The 18,461-nt window shown below is 37.2% G+C and overlaps 2 protein-coding genes across 2 annotated transcripts; both read left to right on the top strand.

Annotated features, from left to right (window-relative positions):
- Nucleotides 1–229: 229 nt before the first annotated feature.
- n4bp2l2 (NEDD4 binding protein 2-like 2) lies at nucleotides 230–5,039 on the top strand. The gene is made up of 6 exons (XM_028045427.1): nucleotides 230–366; nucleotides 1,641–2,683; nucleotides 2,771–2,895; nucleotides 3,046–3,134; nucleotides 4,102–4,178; nucleotides 4,267–5,039. The coding sequence occupies exons 1-6, from the start codon at nucleotides 358–360 to the stop codon at nucleotides 4,430–4,432; spliced, it is 1,509 nt and encodes a 502-aa protein (XP_027901228.1). The 5' UTR covers nucleotides 230–357; the 3' UTR covers nucleotides 4,433–5,039.
- Nucleotides 5,040–8,647: 3,608 nt separating this feature from the next.
- Nucleotides 8,648–18,157, top strand: trmt9b (tRNA methyltransferase 9B). Its single transcript, XM_028045422.1, has 4 exons — nucleotides 8,648–9,007; nucleotides 13,938–14,134; nucleotides 14,333–14,506; nucleotides 15,732–18,157. Exons 2-4 carry the CDS (start codon nucleotides 13,978–13,980, stop codon nucleotides 16,682–16,684), a joined length of 1,284 nt encoding a protein of 427 aa, XP_027901223.1. The 5' UTR covers nucleotides 8,648–9,007; nucleotides 13,938–13,977; the 3' UTR covers nucleotides 16,685–18,157.
- The last annotated feature ends 304 nt before the right edge of the window (nucleotides 18,158–18,461 follow it).

Below are 18,461 nucleotides of genomic sequence, written 5' to 3'. Positions count from 1 at the left end.
GAAACATAAATACAGACTTACCATCAAGTTGAAGGTAGTTTTCCACAGTTTAATACAATTGAATTGAGAAATGATTTTACACATAAGTCTATTTTGAAACTAAATATGGAATACTATCCAGATTGCCGGTCTGCTCATCTTACAATATGTACTGTTTAAGTCTTGCTGACGGCAAACTTTGATTTTTCATAGCATTAAGCCAACCTCTACGTCAGTCCTGATGGGGGCGCTCACGAAAACGTTGACTGAAAAACGAAAGAGTAACGTCACTTCCGTAAACACAACACAGGAGAAGTGAAATGTTGAAGTTGGGAGCTAACTGTCTTGTTAAACTTTGGCAACATTTGCGCGTTCTGAATGTGTAAGGTAAGCAACCCGTAACGCAAAATTTGTCCAAGTAGAGACGTAGAGGAAATTGTTTCGGTTTAATTCCTCGTTCGTCCATTGTGTTACCTCGTGTTGCACTGCTTTAGCTAATGAGTTAATGCTGTTAGTTTCGATGTCAGCCAGTTTTTTTTTTCCTTATGGCCATTTCAGTAAATATGTTTGGGCATGAATATATTCTAGATAAAGACTATACTTTCATATTGTGCAGGTAATATGTTTTTTGTGGGTGTGGTGGCGGGAGTAAGTAATTATAGGTGTACACACGTGCACAACATTGTTGTAATTCTCGAAAGAGACCACACAATGATCGCTAAAATATCTTCAAACTGACTAAAGTAAATTAAAAAGAAAATAACCAATAAAGTTTTACATTGCTTTCGAAATGTGGTGCAACAGGATAATGAAATAAACCGAAACTAGACAAAAGCGATGCTTACCTCTTGAAAAAATTGAGGATAATGTGACGATACGGACATGTTAAACTATGGTGTTGCCCTAATTAGCATTACAGGTGTCTTAATTCTTGCAATCAAACAATATGTCTATTTAAATTGTGACTAATTGTCACTGTGTTTTTGGTGTAACTCATTGACTGTTACAGAAATCATTTGATTGCCCCAAAAGGTTGTGGAACAAAATATTGAGTTTCAGGTACCATCACTTTTGTCCAGGTTTGTTTTATTAGTTTGTTTGTTTTTTTAAAATAACTACGTTGAACCACAATTCAAAATCAATGTGTGATTTTCATTGGTTAATTTTCAGTACATTTTTACTTATTACTTTCGTCAAATTCAAGTTATTCTATAGCCCCAGAGAAAATCTATGGAGTTAAGTCAACAGCAAGGTAAGAGGGGGGACCCTCAAAGCTGTAGATGGGCTTAAAGCTACTATTTAAGTAACCTGGGCTTTCTTAAAAAAAGACAGATTTCTCACCTCCAAGTCTTACTTTTAAATCACATATTGAGTACATGGATGTCCTGACATTAAGGTGACATTTCTGTAATATAAATCCTTTATTATTGTTCTTGTGTCTAATTATAAATATGAGAAAGTGAATTCTGAATTTTCATTAGCATAATTTAATAGTGATTAGCATATACCCATCAAAACTTAACAGAATATGTACATAGAATATAGGTCTCTGCAAATAATTTATATAATCAAATAAATTTCACTATTTGAATTGAAATACATAAACTTTTGGATGGTGATCTAAGTCAGTAAAATGCATCTGTATTTAAAATGTTTTGTAGATGTCTCAACCTGATCCGTCCTCCACAAGCTTCAAACTCTCTGATGAATCTTCCAAGGGAGGAAATACTAAAAAGTCTGAAGATGACTCTGATGTTAAAAGTTCTGAATTAGAGCGCAATGATTCTGACAGATGTTTAAGAGAAAAGGTGTTGAAGGAGGTAGGACTCACCAGCACTGCCTTCATTGGTCCTGCATTTCCTCCACAAGCGATTTCCACCAAGCCTGACATTGAAGACTCATTGAGTATGTTTTACAAAGAGCTTGAGAAGATTGATACACCAGATCAATCTTATCGGATTAGTGATAATCAAGAGAAAAAAGATGTTCAGCCTAACCTCAACCTGCCTGAACTACCTACCAGCAAACACTCTCAGGATATACCTGATGGGAAAATGTTCCCCACCTCACGTTTTATGGGAATAAACAGTTTCCAGAGCAACAGTGGACCAACTAAGTCCTCCTGGGATCATTGGTATCAAAATGAGCCATACCAGCTCAAAAGGCCAACTGAAAGGCCAGTGGGTAACAAGTGGGATTATCCTTTACCACCTAACAGGCCACCTGATCTTAGATTTCACAGGCCACCTTTCCCTCACCATTCACACCAGTCTGCATACTCAAATCCACAAAACACTTCAGCCCCCATCCAAGTCAACCAAAACAGCTCAAGAATGATGAACCGTCATCACAAGGATTTTCATCCTCCACCATTTTCAAGTCGTCCACCTCCAAATGTGTTCATCCCTCCTCCTCCGCCGCAGGGCCATCATAAAAACCCTCCTCAGAACTTTGGATGGAATGATAAGAGTTTTTATGACACGAATCTGAATGACGTACCTATTAGGTGGTCTGGGGAACGAAGAGAAGAATGGCAGCGGTGCGATAACGATTACGACAGGCCTCCGAGGTTTATGTCAGAAAATGAGCCATGGGAACAACATCATGACTACCGACCCTACGAAGAGAGGCATGAGTATCAGTCTGATTTGGTGCTGATCTTGTTGAGAGGATTACCAGGATCTGGGAAAACCACACTAGCCAGGTACACCTATGAGTAACCAAACTTGCTTTTTGGTATTTGTATTGGATTTCCTTATTTATTTTTCATTTGTATAAACAACTCTTTCAGAGAACTGCTCTCCACTGGCCCAAGTGGAATAATTCTCAGCACGGACGATTACTTTGCTCAAAAAGAAGGTTACCACTATGATCCAGGCCTTCTAGGGGCGGCACATGAATGGAACCAAAGCAGAGGTGAGGTCTCGGTAAATTCATGTTTAGACTTAGAGAATTGTGGATTTAAAAAAAAGGTTTTACAATCACAAGATTTCATGACATCTTGGATCAGTACAGTCTTTTCTGGATTGTTTAAATTAATGGTGTTTATGTTCAATTCCATATCAGCTAAGGATGCCATGCATGATGGTTGCTCTCCTATTATTATTGACAACACAAACCTCCAAGCCTGGGAGATGAAACCATATGTCAAAATGGTAAGGTGCTTCTTATTTATTTCTTTAACATTCAAAAGGCTAGCACATGAAGGTGTCATTATGAACACTTAAAAGTGAAATGAATAAACACATTTAGTTTTTCATGCAAAAGATAATAATTTGCGGTGCTTGCAGGATCCTAATTTGCCTTACTGCATTTTTATCCTCATATTTCTTTAAGAGGCTTAAATGTGCCAAGAAGCTCTGGATTAGGTTGCTAGAACAGTGTGACAAAACTCTAAACCCCATGATGCAGAGCAGCAAAATGTCCAGATTGTAAGGAGTTAAACACAGTACATTCAACTATCCCCATGACAACTGAAAGAATTGTCCTCTGCCAATTAATTACGTCAGGGAGTTAAATTAAAATAACCATTTAAGTTATCTAAAACCAGCTAGTTTGTCACGGTAAGGAACATAGTTTTCAAGCTTTGCCTAGAAAGCAGGGATTTCAGTTATTGTTGTGTAAGCAGTACAGCTGTTCTTTAATCTGTAGGGCAAAGTACATAGATCAGCAAACAAAGTGCAGTGTAATAAAACAGATGATCATCAAATCTAAAGATGGTACAGTACCGAAAAAGATAAAGAATATGCAGAAGAGGAACCTGAAAGCAGATTTCATATTTTGCCACATAGAACTTTGCAACGATTATAACCAAAACCGTATGAATGTGTGTTGAAGTATGGATTTTGAGACTCATTTTTTTAGAGAAGTAACTTACTTGCTAGGAACTTGGTTTTAAGCAAATTGCATGTTGACCTTTTTACTCATCCAATGTGATTACATGGCCTTTATATACATTCCTAATAGTAACTAAAATTCTTATCAATTTAACAATATTAACCCTACATACTTGTTTATGGTATATTCAGGAATGTTTTTGCTTACCTTTCCCAGTTGGGTGGTCATAATGCTTTGCTTGCTTGATACACTATAGTGAATTAACAGTTTAAATTAATTTTACAGGCCTTGGACAGAGGATACAAAGTGGACTTTTATGAACCTGAGACCAGCTGGAAATTTGATCCCTGTGAATTGGAGAAGTAATTAGAATATATATTTTTTCTGTAGATATTTTTTAGATTTTAAAGCAGCACTTTATAATTCTTTTTTTTTGTACTTTACCTTCAGGAGGAACAAACATGGCGTTCCTCAGGACAAGATTGCTCAGATGATGGATCGCTTTTCGTTTCCTATCTCCATAGACATTGTCATGAATTCACATGAACCAGCTCACGTCAACCAGAGACGTCGACCAGAGCAGCAGCAAATTAGGGATAAAATGCATTTTTGTTAGTTTTTGCGAGAGAAAAAAACTCTAATTTACCGAAAGAGTAAGACTTGTGCTTATGTAAATGTCACTTTTGGTAATTTATAGTTTTTAATTTATTGCTTTGTATATTGTAAATTTATAATGAAGAAAAATGAATCTATATTTTTAAAGGTGTTTTTTTTTATCTAATTACCGCAAGGGGAAATCAGATTTGTATATATTTTCTATCAAATATTTCATATGTATTTTTTTTTTTCAATATGCAGCTATGTTTTAAAAAGATTCCTATTTTTCTTGCACCATTTCCATCCTTATTAGACTAAACTAGTGCAGTTTTCTGACTTTATTAAATTCTTAGACATAACACTGTTCTGTTTCAGGATTTATTTGTCTGTGGCTCAACCAATACAAAGCAAGGAGTTTCTATGCTGAAGAATGTGGTCTTGTACAGTTAAGTAATGCGTAAGCTTTAGGCATACATCATTGCATTTTAAGGTGTTTTTACAGTGATTTTTTTTTTCTCAGTTATTCCATATGAGATGCAATACTGCAAAAAGTTTAGTCAGTTGGTGTTCTTATTGAACCTGGTTCTGCCTGAGAATTCTTCATGATAAAGGGGATTTATCATCTCTACTGTTGTCAACTGTTTTCTCATTAGAAGGACTTTTGCAAAGTCTGTGACTTTATGCACTAAGTTTGGTTTTCATCAGTAATACTTTTATTGGTAAGATCAACCGGGATCAGTGTTTTAATACCCTAAGCCAGGGAACTTGTCTTTGAATAGTTTGGAGCGTGAAAGTGAAAAACGCAAACGAAGATTCAGTGATAGAAACAGAATTTCTTGTCATTTCTGCTGACCAATGCTGTATAACCTGTGAGTAACTCAAACACGTTAACATGATAATACATTGTGAAACTGCTTCAGTGCAGAATCTTTCTCTGACATTATGGGATTACTGTGTCACAGAGGAAATAAGTCGTGGTCTCCTTGTTCCCTCTGGTGCTCATTAGAGCAGCACACAGGTGCTGTAAGGTGGAACTTTTTTTTTCTTGTAATCACTCCTGTGCGAAGTACCCAGCGCAATCATTCTCCTTGTATGAGACTGAGACTGCCTTTATTTCATGGTCAGTGTATTGGGTGATTTTTATTATTATTATTATTTTAAGCAAACCTCTGTGTTTTGGGATTTTTTTTACAATCTCTATGAAGGTTTTGGGAATGATTTCCCATTCTTGTGCATCATGATATAGAATAGAAAAATCCTTTATTGTCCCACAGTGGGAATATTCAGGTCATACTAAAATCGGAAATTCTTGGCGGTTTTTTTGTTTGTTTTTTTTTTTTTTGCTAAATCCAAAATGAACCTTTGTGTTTTCGTCTTCGGTCAGGTGTGTCTTGAGATTTTCCATGGTTATTTTTTCTTAATGTTAAATCGTGAACGTTAATTGACAGGTGAAAATGAATCATGCACTGTGGTGATGCAGGTATGGTGTCTCTTGTGGATTCTTGGACGGCGTTAGACACTCCTGGGAAGGTTTGACTGCTGTTACACATTCTCTTTTTTTAACCGATTATGTTCTCTGAAAGATCCTATTCATATAACTTTTTTAGTCTACAGATCTGGTGTTAAGACCCAGGTGAGGTTACTGAAACTCAGATTTCTGGTTAATCAAAGTTATTTAATGATGTAGCAAGAAGAAGACTTTTGCCTACACAGGGCCAAGTTGGCTTGACTATTTTTTTAAAAATGAAGCAGTCATTTGAAAACTGCTTTTGCATTTGTTCAGTTTATCTTTGTCTGATGTTAAAATTGTGTTGAAGATCAGAAATATTTCAGTGTGACCAATAAAAGTTAAGGTAAAATAAAACATGTACAGGGCAAATAGGAAAGTAAATTTTTTTATTTTAAAAATATATTTGTATTTATCCTATAAATCAGTATTACTTTAACTCAAAGGCATATTGTGAGAATCTCTTTGTTGCCTTTTCTTATTTTCAACATGTAATATCTCTTCATTTTCAGGACTGAAGTATTTCTTGGAGCAGTTATCACATGTGTTAAGCCTAATTAATACTCCAGTTCATGTAGAAACCAAAGTTGACCTTTACACATGGACTCTCAGTAAGAGGACAGAACTCCTCTTTCACAGTAAGAGGAGTTCTGTCCAGTCTGATTGTAATAAAAGGAAGAGCATCAATCATTTTGGAAGCAAACTTTGCATTAGTGACTTCTTAAAAGCTTGCTTGCAAATAATCTCCCTATTTTTAAGTTAGAAATTATATATTTTAGCAGTCGTGTTTTGCTCTCTTCAATGTATCTTTAACACCAGCATTAATCCAAAGAATTTCAACAATGACTCAGTGTTTTTGTTTTTTGCACTTTTTTCCTAACCAAATCCCTCTCACATGTCAGCATTGGTCACAGGGGATTGACTCATGTACAAAAGTACAACCAAGACTTGCCAACCATTTGTGTAACCATGACACAATATGCAGCTCAACAACAGGAAATCAGAAACAGGAATGGTCATCTGTGGAGGGGCTGATGACTTTGTGCTTCTTCCTGGGAAGAGAGCTGTCCAAAAAAACTGAGCTAATCAAACGGTGTAACAGAGGTGTGTATTTGTTATAATTGTGTGTTTGTGTGCACACATTTTCATGCCAGGTGACTTCAGGTTTGTTATGTGAGGAAGCCAGCAGCTGCAAAGAGCAGGCGTGCTTAGAATGATGATTATGTAAGCCAGTTGTGATTAGTGATTTGTGCTCCCTGAATGGCAGTGATGAACCTCTTAGTGCTGCTAATGATTTTTTTTTTTGTCAGAAGACAAAAAAAAAATCAGAGCTGGCTCACCAGACAACACAAACTAAATGTAGGAGGGGAATTGGCTCTTAATTTCCCCACTGAAAAACACATTTCCTCTTGCATAATCCGTGTTTCATGAGTTTCTAAGTAGAAAATAAGGATAAACAGGAACCTAATTTCTAAGGTACAAATAATTTTAAAAAATCAGATTCAAGTTACTTAGTTATCTTGTTGTTGTGTAGTTTATTTTTGCTGTCATCTTTTTTGCAAAGTCAATTTACGCTGATTGAAAAAAGGGGTCCAAGCATGCAATTAAAAGCTCTCGTGTGCTGACAGCTGCCGTTCACGTTGTTTGTTGTGTATGTCACGTGAGGCTAACAGCCAATAACAACCGTGTGCCGCGACCGCACAGTTTGTCATTATGTACCCACCAACGGTTGATCGGCCTAGTCAAGTTCACCTCATTTAGAGCAGAAACAAGATTTTTTTTAACCTTCAAAATAAAAACGCAAATAGAAACACAGAAGCGTGGTTGTCCAACCCACTGCTTTTTTGGGTTTATTTTTGGATGTGGATATGGATGTCATAGACTCCTTCCAAAAATAATCAAAGCCAGAGTTTATGACTTTTGTTGGGTGTGTGTTGTCTGAAATGACCAGTTTATGAAGGGGTTGAAATCAACCCACTGCTGTGACAGTTCTAAGCTGCCAAGTGAGATAGTCACGGCTGACTTGTCTAAGAGAGAGATGACTTTGTGGCTGGATGGTGTGATGTACTAATGACACTTGGTCCACTTTTTTCAGATGTTAATTGGTGAAAAGTTTCAAGTTTGATTTCAGTTTCCAGACAGCAGGCTTGTTTATGTGTCCTTAGGACCCTGGGACAACCAGACTTGTGTGTCATATAAATAATTCCTTCCTTTTAACACACTTTGTACTGGCCGAGTGAAAGTGCACCAAGAGAAAACAGATCTCTAGACTTCAGCCAAGAGTAAGAACTTGAAAACAGAACAAAACTGATAAGATATCACACACAACTGATGTATTTCCCCCTATATCAATGAGATGTACAATACATATTTAATATTTAGTTCTCTAAACTCTGTGGAGCTCCCATGTACCCCTCCACTGGATTTGGATATTTTGATTGAAATAACAAAGTATTACATATTTTTGGCAAAAAATTATATTTGTTATATTTGTTTGAAATATATCAGCATTTCTTTTCTTTTTTCTTTTTCTTTTTTTTTTTTTTTGCTGGAGGAATCACCCAAAAACTTATCCAGCATTCATTGCAGATTGAGCTGTGAGCTGGATGGAGGTGTCTGGGTTTCCCTCTGGCATTCTGACTTTATCCCAGATTAAAACAACTACGTGAAGGGAAGAATTAGTATTTAATTTAAGGAGCATAAACTGCTTAAAAGTAAAGAAATATCGCAGCTTTTTTGCTGTTCTGCCTTCGCGCTTTCGAACTTTTATTTTGAAATGCACCACAGGAAGTGTTTTCCTACACTCTCACCGCCTTGCCTCATGAGGAGCCCAACATGCTATGGATATGATGCCGTGCTGCGGTTGCGCTCCAGGCGGTCACACACTCAGACGGGAGGTGTTTCCATAGATTTCGGTTCACTTCAGCCGTCCTCCCCACGCTGTCCACAATGTTCCCGCCGCCTCTGTGACCAACACCTGCCACCCATCCTCATGACGGGTCGACCATTTAGATCCATCGCCTGGAGGACTGAGGGAAGTTTAACTCCGGCGACTTGAGGATAGGGGCGGATAATTACACCACAACAGTAAGTGAATTTAACACTGTGTTCATTTTTAAACTATATTTAAACAGTCAATTCAGTGCATGAATTGATTTTTGTTTAAGGTCAGTTGCCTCTATATTTTTTGAAATACATAGGGAGTGAAGCATTTGGCGTTGATGTTTTTATTTAAGCTGACGGAAAATCCAGTTCAGAAACTAATTATGTCTAACTATTTATTTTTAAATTCGCATAAATCTGTTTGAATACCTGGTTTAAATCAGAAAGTATTATTATTATTATTTTTTAAATCCCCAAGCTATCCTGTGCCTTTGAATAAACTCAATATTTATTATTAATTTTTAAAACAGTACCAGCTTTGAGGCTGTTTTTATTTCATGAGCCCTTTCTTCATATTTTTGATGGAACAACAACTGTTGTCAGACAATGATGGGTAAATCAGTTCCTGTTCCTCCCTCTGCTCAGATATCTGTTTTTGCAGCACATCATATCTGGGCTACCATCCTGGTTTTGCATCATATAACCAGAATTATTTGGGTTTAATGCAAACAGTTTCAGTTGTGCATAATTCTATATCTATATGACACTTTGTATTTTTTAAATCTCTTTCTTTTATTTTTGTATTTAAACTGACTGATTAACAATTATCCACCAATTGTCCCATTCATCGAACAGCTCTGTGTCTGTCAGGCATTGCATCTGTCCCCTGATTTAATTTTAGCTCCAATTGTCAGTCAGAGCCAGTGCTGTAGCCCTCCCAGCTGCTGGTTACATAATGTAAGCTGAGGACTACCACAGTCTACTGAGCAGAAGAAAGAACTACAATTCCAACACTTATAATATAGTAAATGAGGCTGCATTAAAGCTTTATGTGGAGGATATGTTTTACTTCCACTCTGCTGGAATGATGTAAGTATCCAGAAATAGGTCTGACAGAGGGATGCTGGCTAGCCTACTTTCATAAGCAGAAGAGTACATCGGCAAACCTCCCGATGCACACTGAGAAGATGGATCTAGTAGTTTATATAGACTAAAATAGACATTTAATATGTTTCAGCTCAGTCTTTCCCATGCATATCCTGTTCCCGTAATCCTCATTGTGTGCACACTGTAAAAGAGATCAGACTATCTTTTGGAAGAGATAAAGGGGGAAATGTCTGGCATTAGATGGATCATTAGCTCCCACTGCTGTGCTTTGGTTAAATTAGTGAGTTTCTTCACTGATTGACTTTAAAGAGCTGGATAGGTTTGTTAAATTGTTCAGGCATGAATTTGCAGTGTCCACAGAAGACCATATTAATAAATATAAATGTGAAGCTTTCCTCTTGTTGCTGAAGAAGCAGTGAAAGTTGTTTATTTTTTTTTTTGTTTTTTTTTTTTGCTGCTTGATTTTTGCAACAGATGCTCAAACAGGTGTGTCTGATGTGAGGCCTTTCATCCAATGCTTTTGTTTCACAGAAATAATGCACCTGTCACTGTATTGCATGGAGCAGAAAATCTGAGAACAAAAACCTGTCAGGTATTGCATTGTGGCCAATATCTCTGAGAGAGACTTTGAAGCAGACAGGTTTTTTCAATAAAGGTTTTGTTCAGTTTGGAACAGCTTGTTTGAATTTGACTTGAATGAAAGTTTTCAGTTCTGATTATATTGTGTGCAAACCACATCAAGACTGGCTTGACTGCAGTAACGTGTGTGTGTGTGTTTAATGATTGAATATTATTTTTGCTCATGCATGCGAAACAATAAAGATCAGCCCAAAAGAAATTGAAAAATTTCACATTCATTGAGTACAGCTTAGTTTATAAATAGAATTGTAGTGAGTTACAAGGTGTTAATAAATGGAGATGTACTGAGAAATTTGCTGCTGACCAGAATTATGTGATATTCACCTTGTTCATCCCTAGTGAGTTGTGAAAGGCTGGTAAGAAACTTAAAAATACAATATTTTTTTCAGTTAGTTAATGCACAATGTGCAATAACTACTGGAGGGATGTGGTGTTGAACCCAGCATTGTGGATGGCTGCTATCACTGACAGAAGAAGATTCAAAGTTGGCTTGTAATCGGAAAGAGCTTTAAAATGGAGTCTGAGGAAGCCCAGAGATGAGAGATGGAAACTGGTTTGCCTTCATGTTGAGATATGTCTGCCTTTCATTCAGGTTGCAAAATGGAAAGAGAGAGGGTGAGATTTGAAGCAGGAAACACGAAGGTTGGATTGTTTACGGTTCTTTTCTGTCCATTTGAAATGTCAGCCTTTGAAATATGCTGCATTTAGAAAGATAAAGGTTTGGTGAAAAAAATACAAAGCCCACATTTTAGCAATATATCTCTGCTAACTGCTAATTGCTAGCATGGCTAAAATAATTTAAAAAGTCAACTTTTTGTCAAAGTAAAATTATTGTTAATATTTTTGTATAAAATTATTGTATAATGTTTTGTAATTGCTCTTTTACACTTACAACATGACATGACATCTGCTTATGTTTCACCATTTATGAAAGAAAGACTATACTAACAAATTTTTAATGCCTTTTCTTTACAAAGTACTATTAAAATCGGCCACAGTTTGTAACACAAGTTGAAAGCTTTACAAAAATCTTAGATCAGAAGTCATCCACAAACTTCAAACTGCTGCATGTTAAGTTCTTTAACACTCCAGTTTATGGAGGTAATTCAGTTCACTTGCCTTTATTGTTATTGTGGCATGTACAACAAAATTCAAAAATGTCTTTCATTTGTTAATGAAAACAACATGTAAACGAGCATTTTGCAAAGGGTAGGTTTCAAACCATTTTGATGAAACTTGTCTAATTGTTTGATTCTGTATTTTCAGAGTTTAATTTAATTTACGTTTAACTAATATATTCAGTGTCATTGCTGTGGCTTTCATTCTCTATGCATTAAATTATGAAGATATTTGTGTAAAAATAATTACAATTAAAATAAAATAAAAGTTACCTAAGTTTTAAACCCGGACTTATTGTACATATTGTAGGACTTTGAAAAAAATAAGAAATGATTTGTGCAAAACTATTGAGATCTAACTAATGTTTATGTAAACAACTACAGCATTGATTTCTTTGCCTTCCTCCTTTGAATATGTCTTTGAAGCCACCATGTGAGGTTTGGTATAATTCCATCACAAGATCAGAAGCACACCAGCTGAATTAGGATGCTGCACCTCAGACATTTGTTGCCTAATATGTCAATGTATAATAATACATTATACTTTGTATAATAATCAAAATTCTTTGTAGTGTTCTGCTTGAGGGCAACAAAGCAGCAGCACTGCAGAAGCTAAGGGCTGCATTCTAATAAACTTTGTGGACTGCAGGGAGAACTGTGGATAACAGATCAAGAATACATCTGTGAACGTTTCAGGGTAGGAATGCAGCAGAGGGTAAATCGTATAATAAGAATCTCAACGAAAGCTGAAATATTTATTACACAATGCTACTGTATAAATCCCAGTTATAATAACAATTTTAAAAGCTGAGTGTGATACATAACTGCTGTAGAGTTGGAGCTGCTCAGAGCTTCACTAGATGATTTCTGTGTTTTTCCTAACAAGGGTATGTTCATCTGGAGGACTGCATTATGGACATGAGAGCGCTGGCTGATGCTGCTGCTACTCCAGGCACACAGCAGAACATTTGGCATTAAATTACCACTGCTGCCTGACACACGTTGGAGTGTGTCTGCTGATTAAGGCTGCCAGCTGACCTTGCAGGACCTTAACAAGCATGTGGTGAAAAACATCACCACACTGTTCCCTGGGGTTCTTATTTAGGTGTTTTTTTCTCCAACCAAGCTTAGTAACTGCTGTGCTTTACCAAAGTATACACTTGAATACTTTGGTCTGCTAGTTGAATTTCAACTAGCAGACTGAAAATAAGTACTGTTGTGTATACTTGTGAAGTGTAATGACAAAAATACTTGCAAACAAAACTGGATCTGTAAGGGGTTGTAAGACATCTAGAGCTGGACTTGTAACTAATAGTACAGGGGTGTCCCTGTCGAACCGTTCGCAAGCCAAACTGACAAAAAAAAAAAAAACAGAAATCAAGAAAATAAAGTAGTTTGATTTGTTTTTTTGTACAGAACAATGTTACTCATCATAGATCCAAAATTTAAAGGGAATTTTGCAAGTTTGCTGTATTTAAAGAAAGACATTTAGTGTTTGGATTCTTTAGGGCTCGATTGAACAAAATTATATTCAGCTGTGAGAACAGGACTTTGCTTTCTTTCAAAATGCTTGCTATCTGTAGCCAATTAAATAAAAGCTGATTTGGGTACCACAAAGTTGGGTATTCAGTTAGTCTCAAGGATAAACATGGTTCTATTTATTATACAATCTATTTATTATTCATGTTCATAAAAACATGAACACTTTGTGTTACGCTCAATATTTTCCATAATAAGAAAATGATGTTGGTAATAATTTTATTTTGATTACAGATAAAGTCTTGTGCTGCATGGGTCAAATTTGTATCAGTATTGAACTGCACTTGGGAGGGGCTCACACAAAACCAATCCAAGGGCCATAAATGACTCCCAGGCTGCACTTTGGACACCCCTGAACTAATACGTTAGGGAGCCTAGTCAATGTTAACACCTAAATCCAATTGGGAATCTTTGAAATGAGAAAATTGGCTTTCATAGATGCTCACCATCAAATCTGACTGAGCGTGAGCTATTTTGCAAAGAAAAGGCTAAAAGTTTAGTTTCTATTTGTGCAAAGCTGATCGACATGTACCCCAAAAGACTTGCAACTGTACTTACAGCTCACAGGTGGTCTTACAAAATAGCATATCATGGGGACTGAATACAGAAGTACACCACACTATTCAGAGGTTTAATCCCAGTATTTGGCACTGATTATTGACAAAGTGTGAAAAAGTTCTAAGTCTCTGTGCTATATTTGATAGTTTAATTAGTTGCTCTTGTCATTACAGCGATGAAGCTGTGAGGCTGCAGGAGGCAGCCGCGACAAACATGATGGAGGAGGCTGCCAGTCAACTGGAGAGGGACCATGTGCACAGTGTCTACGACAAGATTGCTCCATATTTCAATGACAGCCGCTACAAAGCCTGGCCGAAAGTGCGACAGTTCCTGCTGGACCTGCCTCCAGGGAGCATCGTGGCTGACATTGGTGGGTGTCACCTCAGAAATGTGATGACATGATAATTAAAGCAATGTCCTTTTTTGTTCTTGTCTACATTCACATTTAAAAGAGGCTTAAAATACAACATAAACATGAATACCTCATGTAATGAAACCTCTTGTCTTTTATATTATTCGTAAGTTGTTTTTTTTATATATATATAATTAACTGTTTCGTCCTTGGCAGGTTGTGGCAATGGCAAATACCTCCATATCAACAAGGAGGTGTTCAAGCTGGGGTGCGATGTTTGTCGCCCCCTGGTGGACTTTGCTTGGAGCCAAGGACACGAGGTCCAGATGTGCGACGGCCTGCGCTTGCCTTACAGAGACGGCTGCTTTGATGCTGTGCTCTCTATAGCCGGTATTGGACACACACACACACACACACACACACAGTTAGAGATGACTAACGCAACTTATTAATCCCTTCGTATTCATGAGCTCAACATCTGCAGCTGCCATTTGGTGTAAATTTCATTACCATGTCTAATGATAAACATCAGTTTACAGCACCATGTGTTGCCAAGTCAACAGTGCGAAATAATTCATGTGTCCTCCAACAACGGTGTAATATTATGCTCAGTTAGGGGAGCAGTGAAAAACACAGTTACAGTGTGTACTCTTAGTGCATGGCATGCTTTGTTTCTTACAAGTGTTGACACGTAATGATCAAATAGTGCCTTGAAAAAGTATCTACCCGTTGAATTTATTTTAATATTTTGTCTCATTACAACCACAGATTTCAATTTTATTGGGATCTTGGGTGAAAGACCAAAGCAAATGAGTGCATTGTTGTAAAATAGAAAGGAAAGTTATTGGTTTTCGAAACTGAAAGTGTCATGTGTTTTCCGTCATCTTTTTTCTGATACTCTAGAATGAAAGCCACGATTCATTAATCTATTGTATGAAAATGAAGAGACTCACAATGAAAAAACCTCCTGAGACATGATCATTCACCCAAATCATGTAGGTGGTTTTGTAGGCCCTTTACAATCCTAAGAACTTTGTCCTGTAATATTCTAAATCTAAGCAGTGTTTCAGTGTTTAAACTGAATAGCAAAGGATTTGATGTAATACCTGCAATGAATTTCAACAAGACAAAAGACAATAATGGCACTTTTGTTTGTTTATTCAGATCTTTTTTGTAAAGGGGGTTGACATCAAGAGAGCACCAAGGCTCAAACTAATTTGCTATTTTAAATTCTTCTTATTTTTTTCATTTTCATGAGTATATGAGCCCCGGGTTGCTGTTCATCTACCATTAGGACAATAACTCTAAACACACAGCCAGAGCTATGTTTAAGAGTTAGATTTGCACATTCAAGTTCAGAACCTAAACTAAAAAGTTATGCTACACTTTTCAGATTTTTTCATTGATAAGAAAAATGTTAAAAATCATCTTCCTTTCTCTTGAAGTGCACTACTTGTGTAGGTCAATCACATATTCCAGTTAAATAGACTGAAGTTGGTGCTTGTAACAAGACAAAATGTGAGAAGGTTCAAAGAGAATAGATACTTTCCCAGGGCACTGTAAACATCTTCCCCCCATCTTTCTTTATTCTGAAAAAAGCCTGTGTTTTGCACAGTCATTCATCATTTTTCCACCAAAGAGCGTCGCATTCGGGCAATAAAGGAGATGGCTCGCACTCTGCGAGTTGGTGGACGCATCATGATCTACGTGTGGGCCATGGAGCAGAAGCGGCGGAAATTCGAGAAACAGGACATCTTCGTGCCCTGGAACCCCAACCCTCATCTGTCCTCCGCCTTCAACAGAGACGATACCAAACCAAGGAGACGGGCCGCGGCACAGAGCGTGAGTGAAGCCATCGACAACACTGAAAACTACAGGAAGGTCAGAAGCACATCCTCTGTGGCCGATGAAGAAGATGTGACCCAGACGGTGCCGCAGCAGAGGACACAGAGACTGTGGTTCTTTTCCAGGTCTCTGGATTCTGTGTTTGATTTTGGAAGCTTGGCCATCTCCTGGCCATCCTCCAGAGACCTGAGACATTTATCATCAGCCACAGGTGAAAACGAGGGGAACAAGCCCAACCAGCGGGCGAGAGGACGAGGCCTCATCAAACAGGTTTCCAGCTTCTTTTCCCCTCCATCTGTGATCGGATCAGAGGAGGACGTTTTTGACTCAGACACAGACCTGCAAAAAAATCCGAACGATCCAGGAGGCCCTAGTAACCCAACCAACAATAACGGCAAAGAAAATCAAGGTGTCTCAGTATCTTTAGCACAGGAGTGTGGCTCACTTGCTCTTCCGGATCTTATTTCCTTGCAGCAGGAGAATCTAAGGCAGTCTGAAGATCAAAGCGTCAGGGAGCCAATAGGAACAGGGCAACAGGAAGGCACACAGAGTCCTGAGGAGCAGGTGGAAGTTTCCTGTCTGAGGTACTATCACGTCTTCAGAGAGGGAGAGTTGGCAGAGCTGATAGAGCATAATGTCGAAGAGCTCCATGTCACACAAAACTACTTTGACCACGCCAACTGGTGTGTGGTGGCAGAGAAGGTTCAGTTATGGAAAATTTGATTTCAACTCATGTTGTGTGGGTCAAATTTTAGCACTTCACCACATGGTAACGCGTTACATTCAATGCAGGAAAATGTCTGTAAATGTGCAGTTTACAGACACCCAGATAATTTTCTCTGCTTTTACATAATTGTTAGCACTGACTTAAGATGGAGTCAGTAAAATGGTTCAGCTCAGAGCAAAGCAGTGTGCTATGAAGGCATACTGTATAATAATAATAATAAAATTTTAAGTATTTATTCTGTGTGAAAGCAAGAGGAGGAAACCTTATCACCTATCTTGAGCTTTCTTCTATTTATTTGAACTTTTTTCAAAATGACTGGTCTTCTAAGGGGATGTTGATGATTGTACTGTTTTCCTTTTTGGGCTTAAAAGCCAAAGCGACTTAAGAAAGACTGACTGACAGAATAAACCTCCATTGGTTTTGGTTTGTTAATCATTTTATCTGTGTAGGAATCTTATTGTCTGCCTGTTTTATGAAACTGTGGTTGTTACCTCTGAGTATGTAGAGCCAAACGGACAGCATCTGTTTGTGTTCTCTGTTAGATGTTTAATAGATGGCTTATACAGTGCCTTACAAAAGTATTAATATTCCTTTAAACTATTTTAGTCATGTTGCTGCCACAAACTTTATTTTAATTGTTTAGGATTTTTATTTGATGGTGCATAATTCTGAAGCAAGTTTAAGATTTTTCTGAGTAAATGACAAATTCTGAAAATGTGGCATCCCCACAGCATTATTGTGCCACCACCATATTTCTCCCAAGGCTATAGTGTATTCAGTGTGCCATGTGATGTTTAAAGTTTGGGATATCGTTTCATTATCTAACCCTGCCTTCAGCTTCAGCATAACTAAAACCTTTCAACTCTGGTGTTTTTCAGTCTTCATTATTCAGTTTTTCTGTTACTAAAAATCTCTAACCAATCTGTGATGACTTTACAAAACTCTATATTTAAAGGTGGAAGATGTCATGCAACTTAAACATGCAACTTTTAAAGGTAATTGGGTTGACTTTTATGTAGGAGTAATTGATTTGATGGGTCTAAATACAAATAGAAATCCGCTTTTATATTTTAATTTATTAAAAATGTGTTGGTCTATCTAGAAATATTTCATGGGGTGTGAATACTTTTGCAAGGCATTGTAAGTCATTTCTTTTACAAGTAGTGCTCTGAACAGCTTAAAACATCTTCTAAAATACCAGTATTACCCGTCTTGAGTGTTTTGATGTTAATATCAGGAACAGCTGCATAATGTCTTGTAACAAGCTGAAAAAACCAGCAGTGTGTTTCAGCAAATAAACTGCCTCATTTACTGTGAATGAAACATTGCACTGTACCATTAACGTGTCACTGCTGCATGTCAGAACATGGCATAAAAAAGTGACACTTTAAAATGTAACTGTGCTTTTATCTGTACTCATTGTGCCAAGAAGAATGAGTTTCTTTTTTAATAAAGTGTGTGTGGACCAATTGTGGTTATGCAGTGTGGAAACCTCAATGTCTCATGGTTTTAAATTGTTTTTTCTTCATTAAGTAATTTTGTCCATGATTGTGGTGTTTCAGCAATGTTTAGGGTCATGATCCGTCTGTAATGTGAGATGCTGTGAACACGTCTATATTCTTAATATAACCATGCATACCATTATGTTTATAATCATGCATACGATTATACTCATATTGATATGCATCAACACGTCGTTGCCTTTACCGCTATATTAGCGCCATCTTTTGTTCTCCACGATTATCAGTTACCATTGATCTAGTAGAAGTTGGT

The sequence above is a fragment of the Xiphophorus couchianus genome, chromosome 18, assembly GCF_001444195.1.
Source record: "Xiphophorus couchianus chromosome 18, X_couchianus-1.0, whole genome shotgun sequence".
In the NCBI taxonomy this organism is placed as follows: Eukaryota; Metazoa; Chordata; class Actinopteri; order Cyprinodontiformes; family Poeciliidae; genus Xiphophorus; species Xiphophorus couchianus.
The sequence above is the reverse complement of the archived record's forward strand: the minus strand, read 5'-3'. Positions and strand labels throughout refer to the sequence as shown.

What these genes read in the sequence shown, in the direction of transcription:
- n4bp2l2 (XM_028045427.1), top strand. An exon ending in GGGAAAACCACACTAGCCAG is followed by an intron (nt 2,684 to 2,770) that starts GTACACCTATGA and finishes CAACTCTTTCAG; the next exon opens with AGAACTGCTCTCCACTGGCC. An exon ending in TGAATGGAACCAAAGCAGAG is followed by an intron (nt 2,896 to 3,045) that starts GTGAGGTCTCGG and finishes ATTCCATATCAG; the next exon opens with CTAAGGATGCCATGCATGAT.
- trmt9b (XM_028045422.1), top strand. Translation starts at nt 13,978, where the DNA reads ATGATGGAGGAGGCTGCCAGTCAACTGGAGAGGGACCATGTGCACAGT. An exon ending in GAGCATCGTGGCTGACATTG is followed by an intron (nt 14,135 to 14,332) that starts GTGGGTGTCACC and finishes CGTCCTTGGCAG; the next exon opens with GTTGTGGCAATGGCAAATAC. An exon ending in TGCTGTGCTCTCTATAGCCG is followed by an intron (nt 14,507 to 15,731) that starts GTATTGGACACA and finishes TGTTTTGCACAG; the next exon opens with TCATTCATCATTTTTCCACC.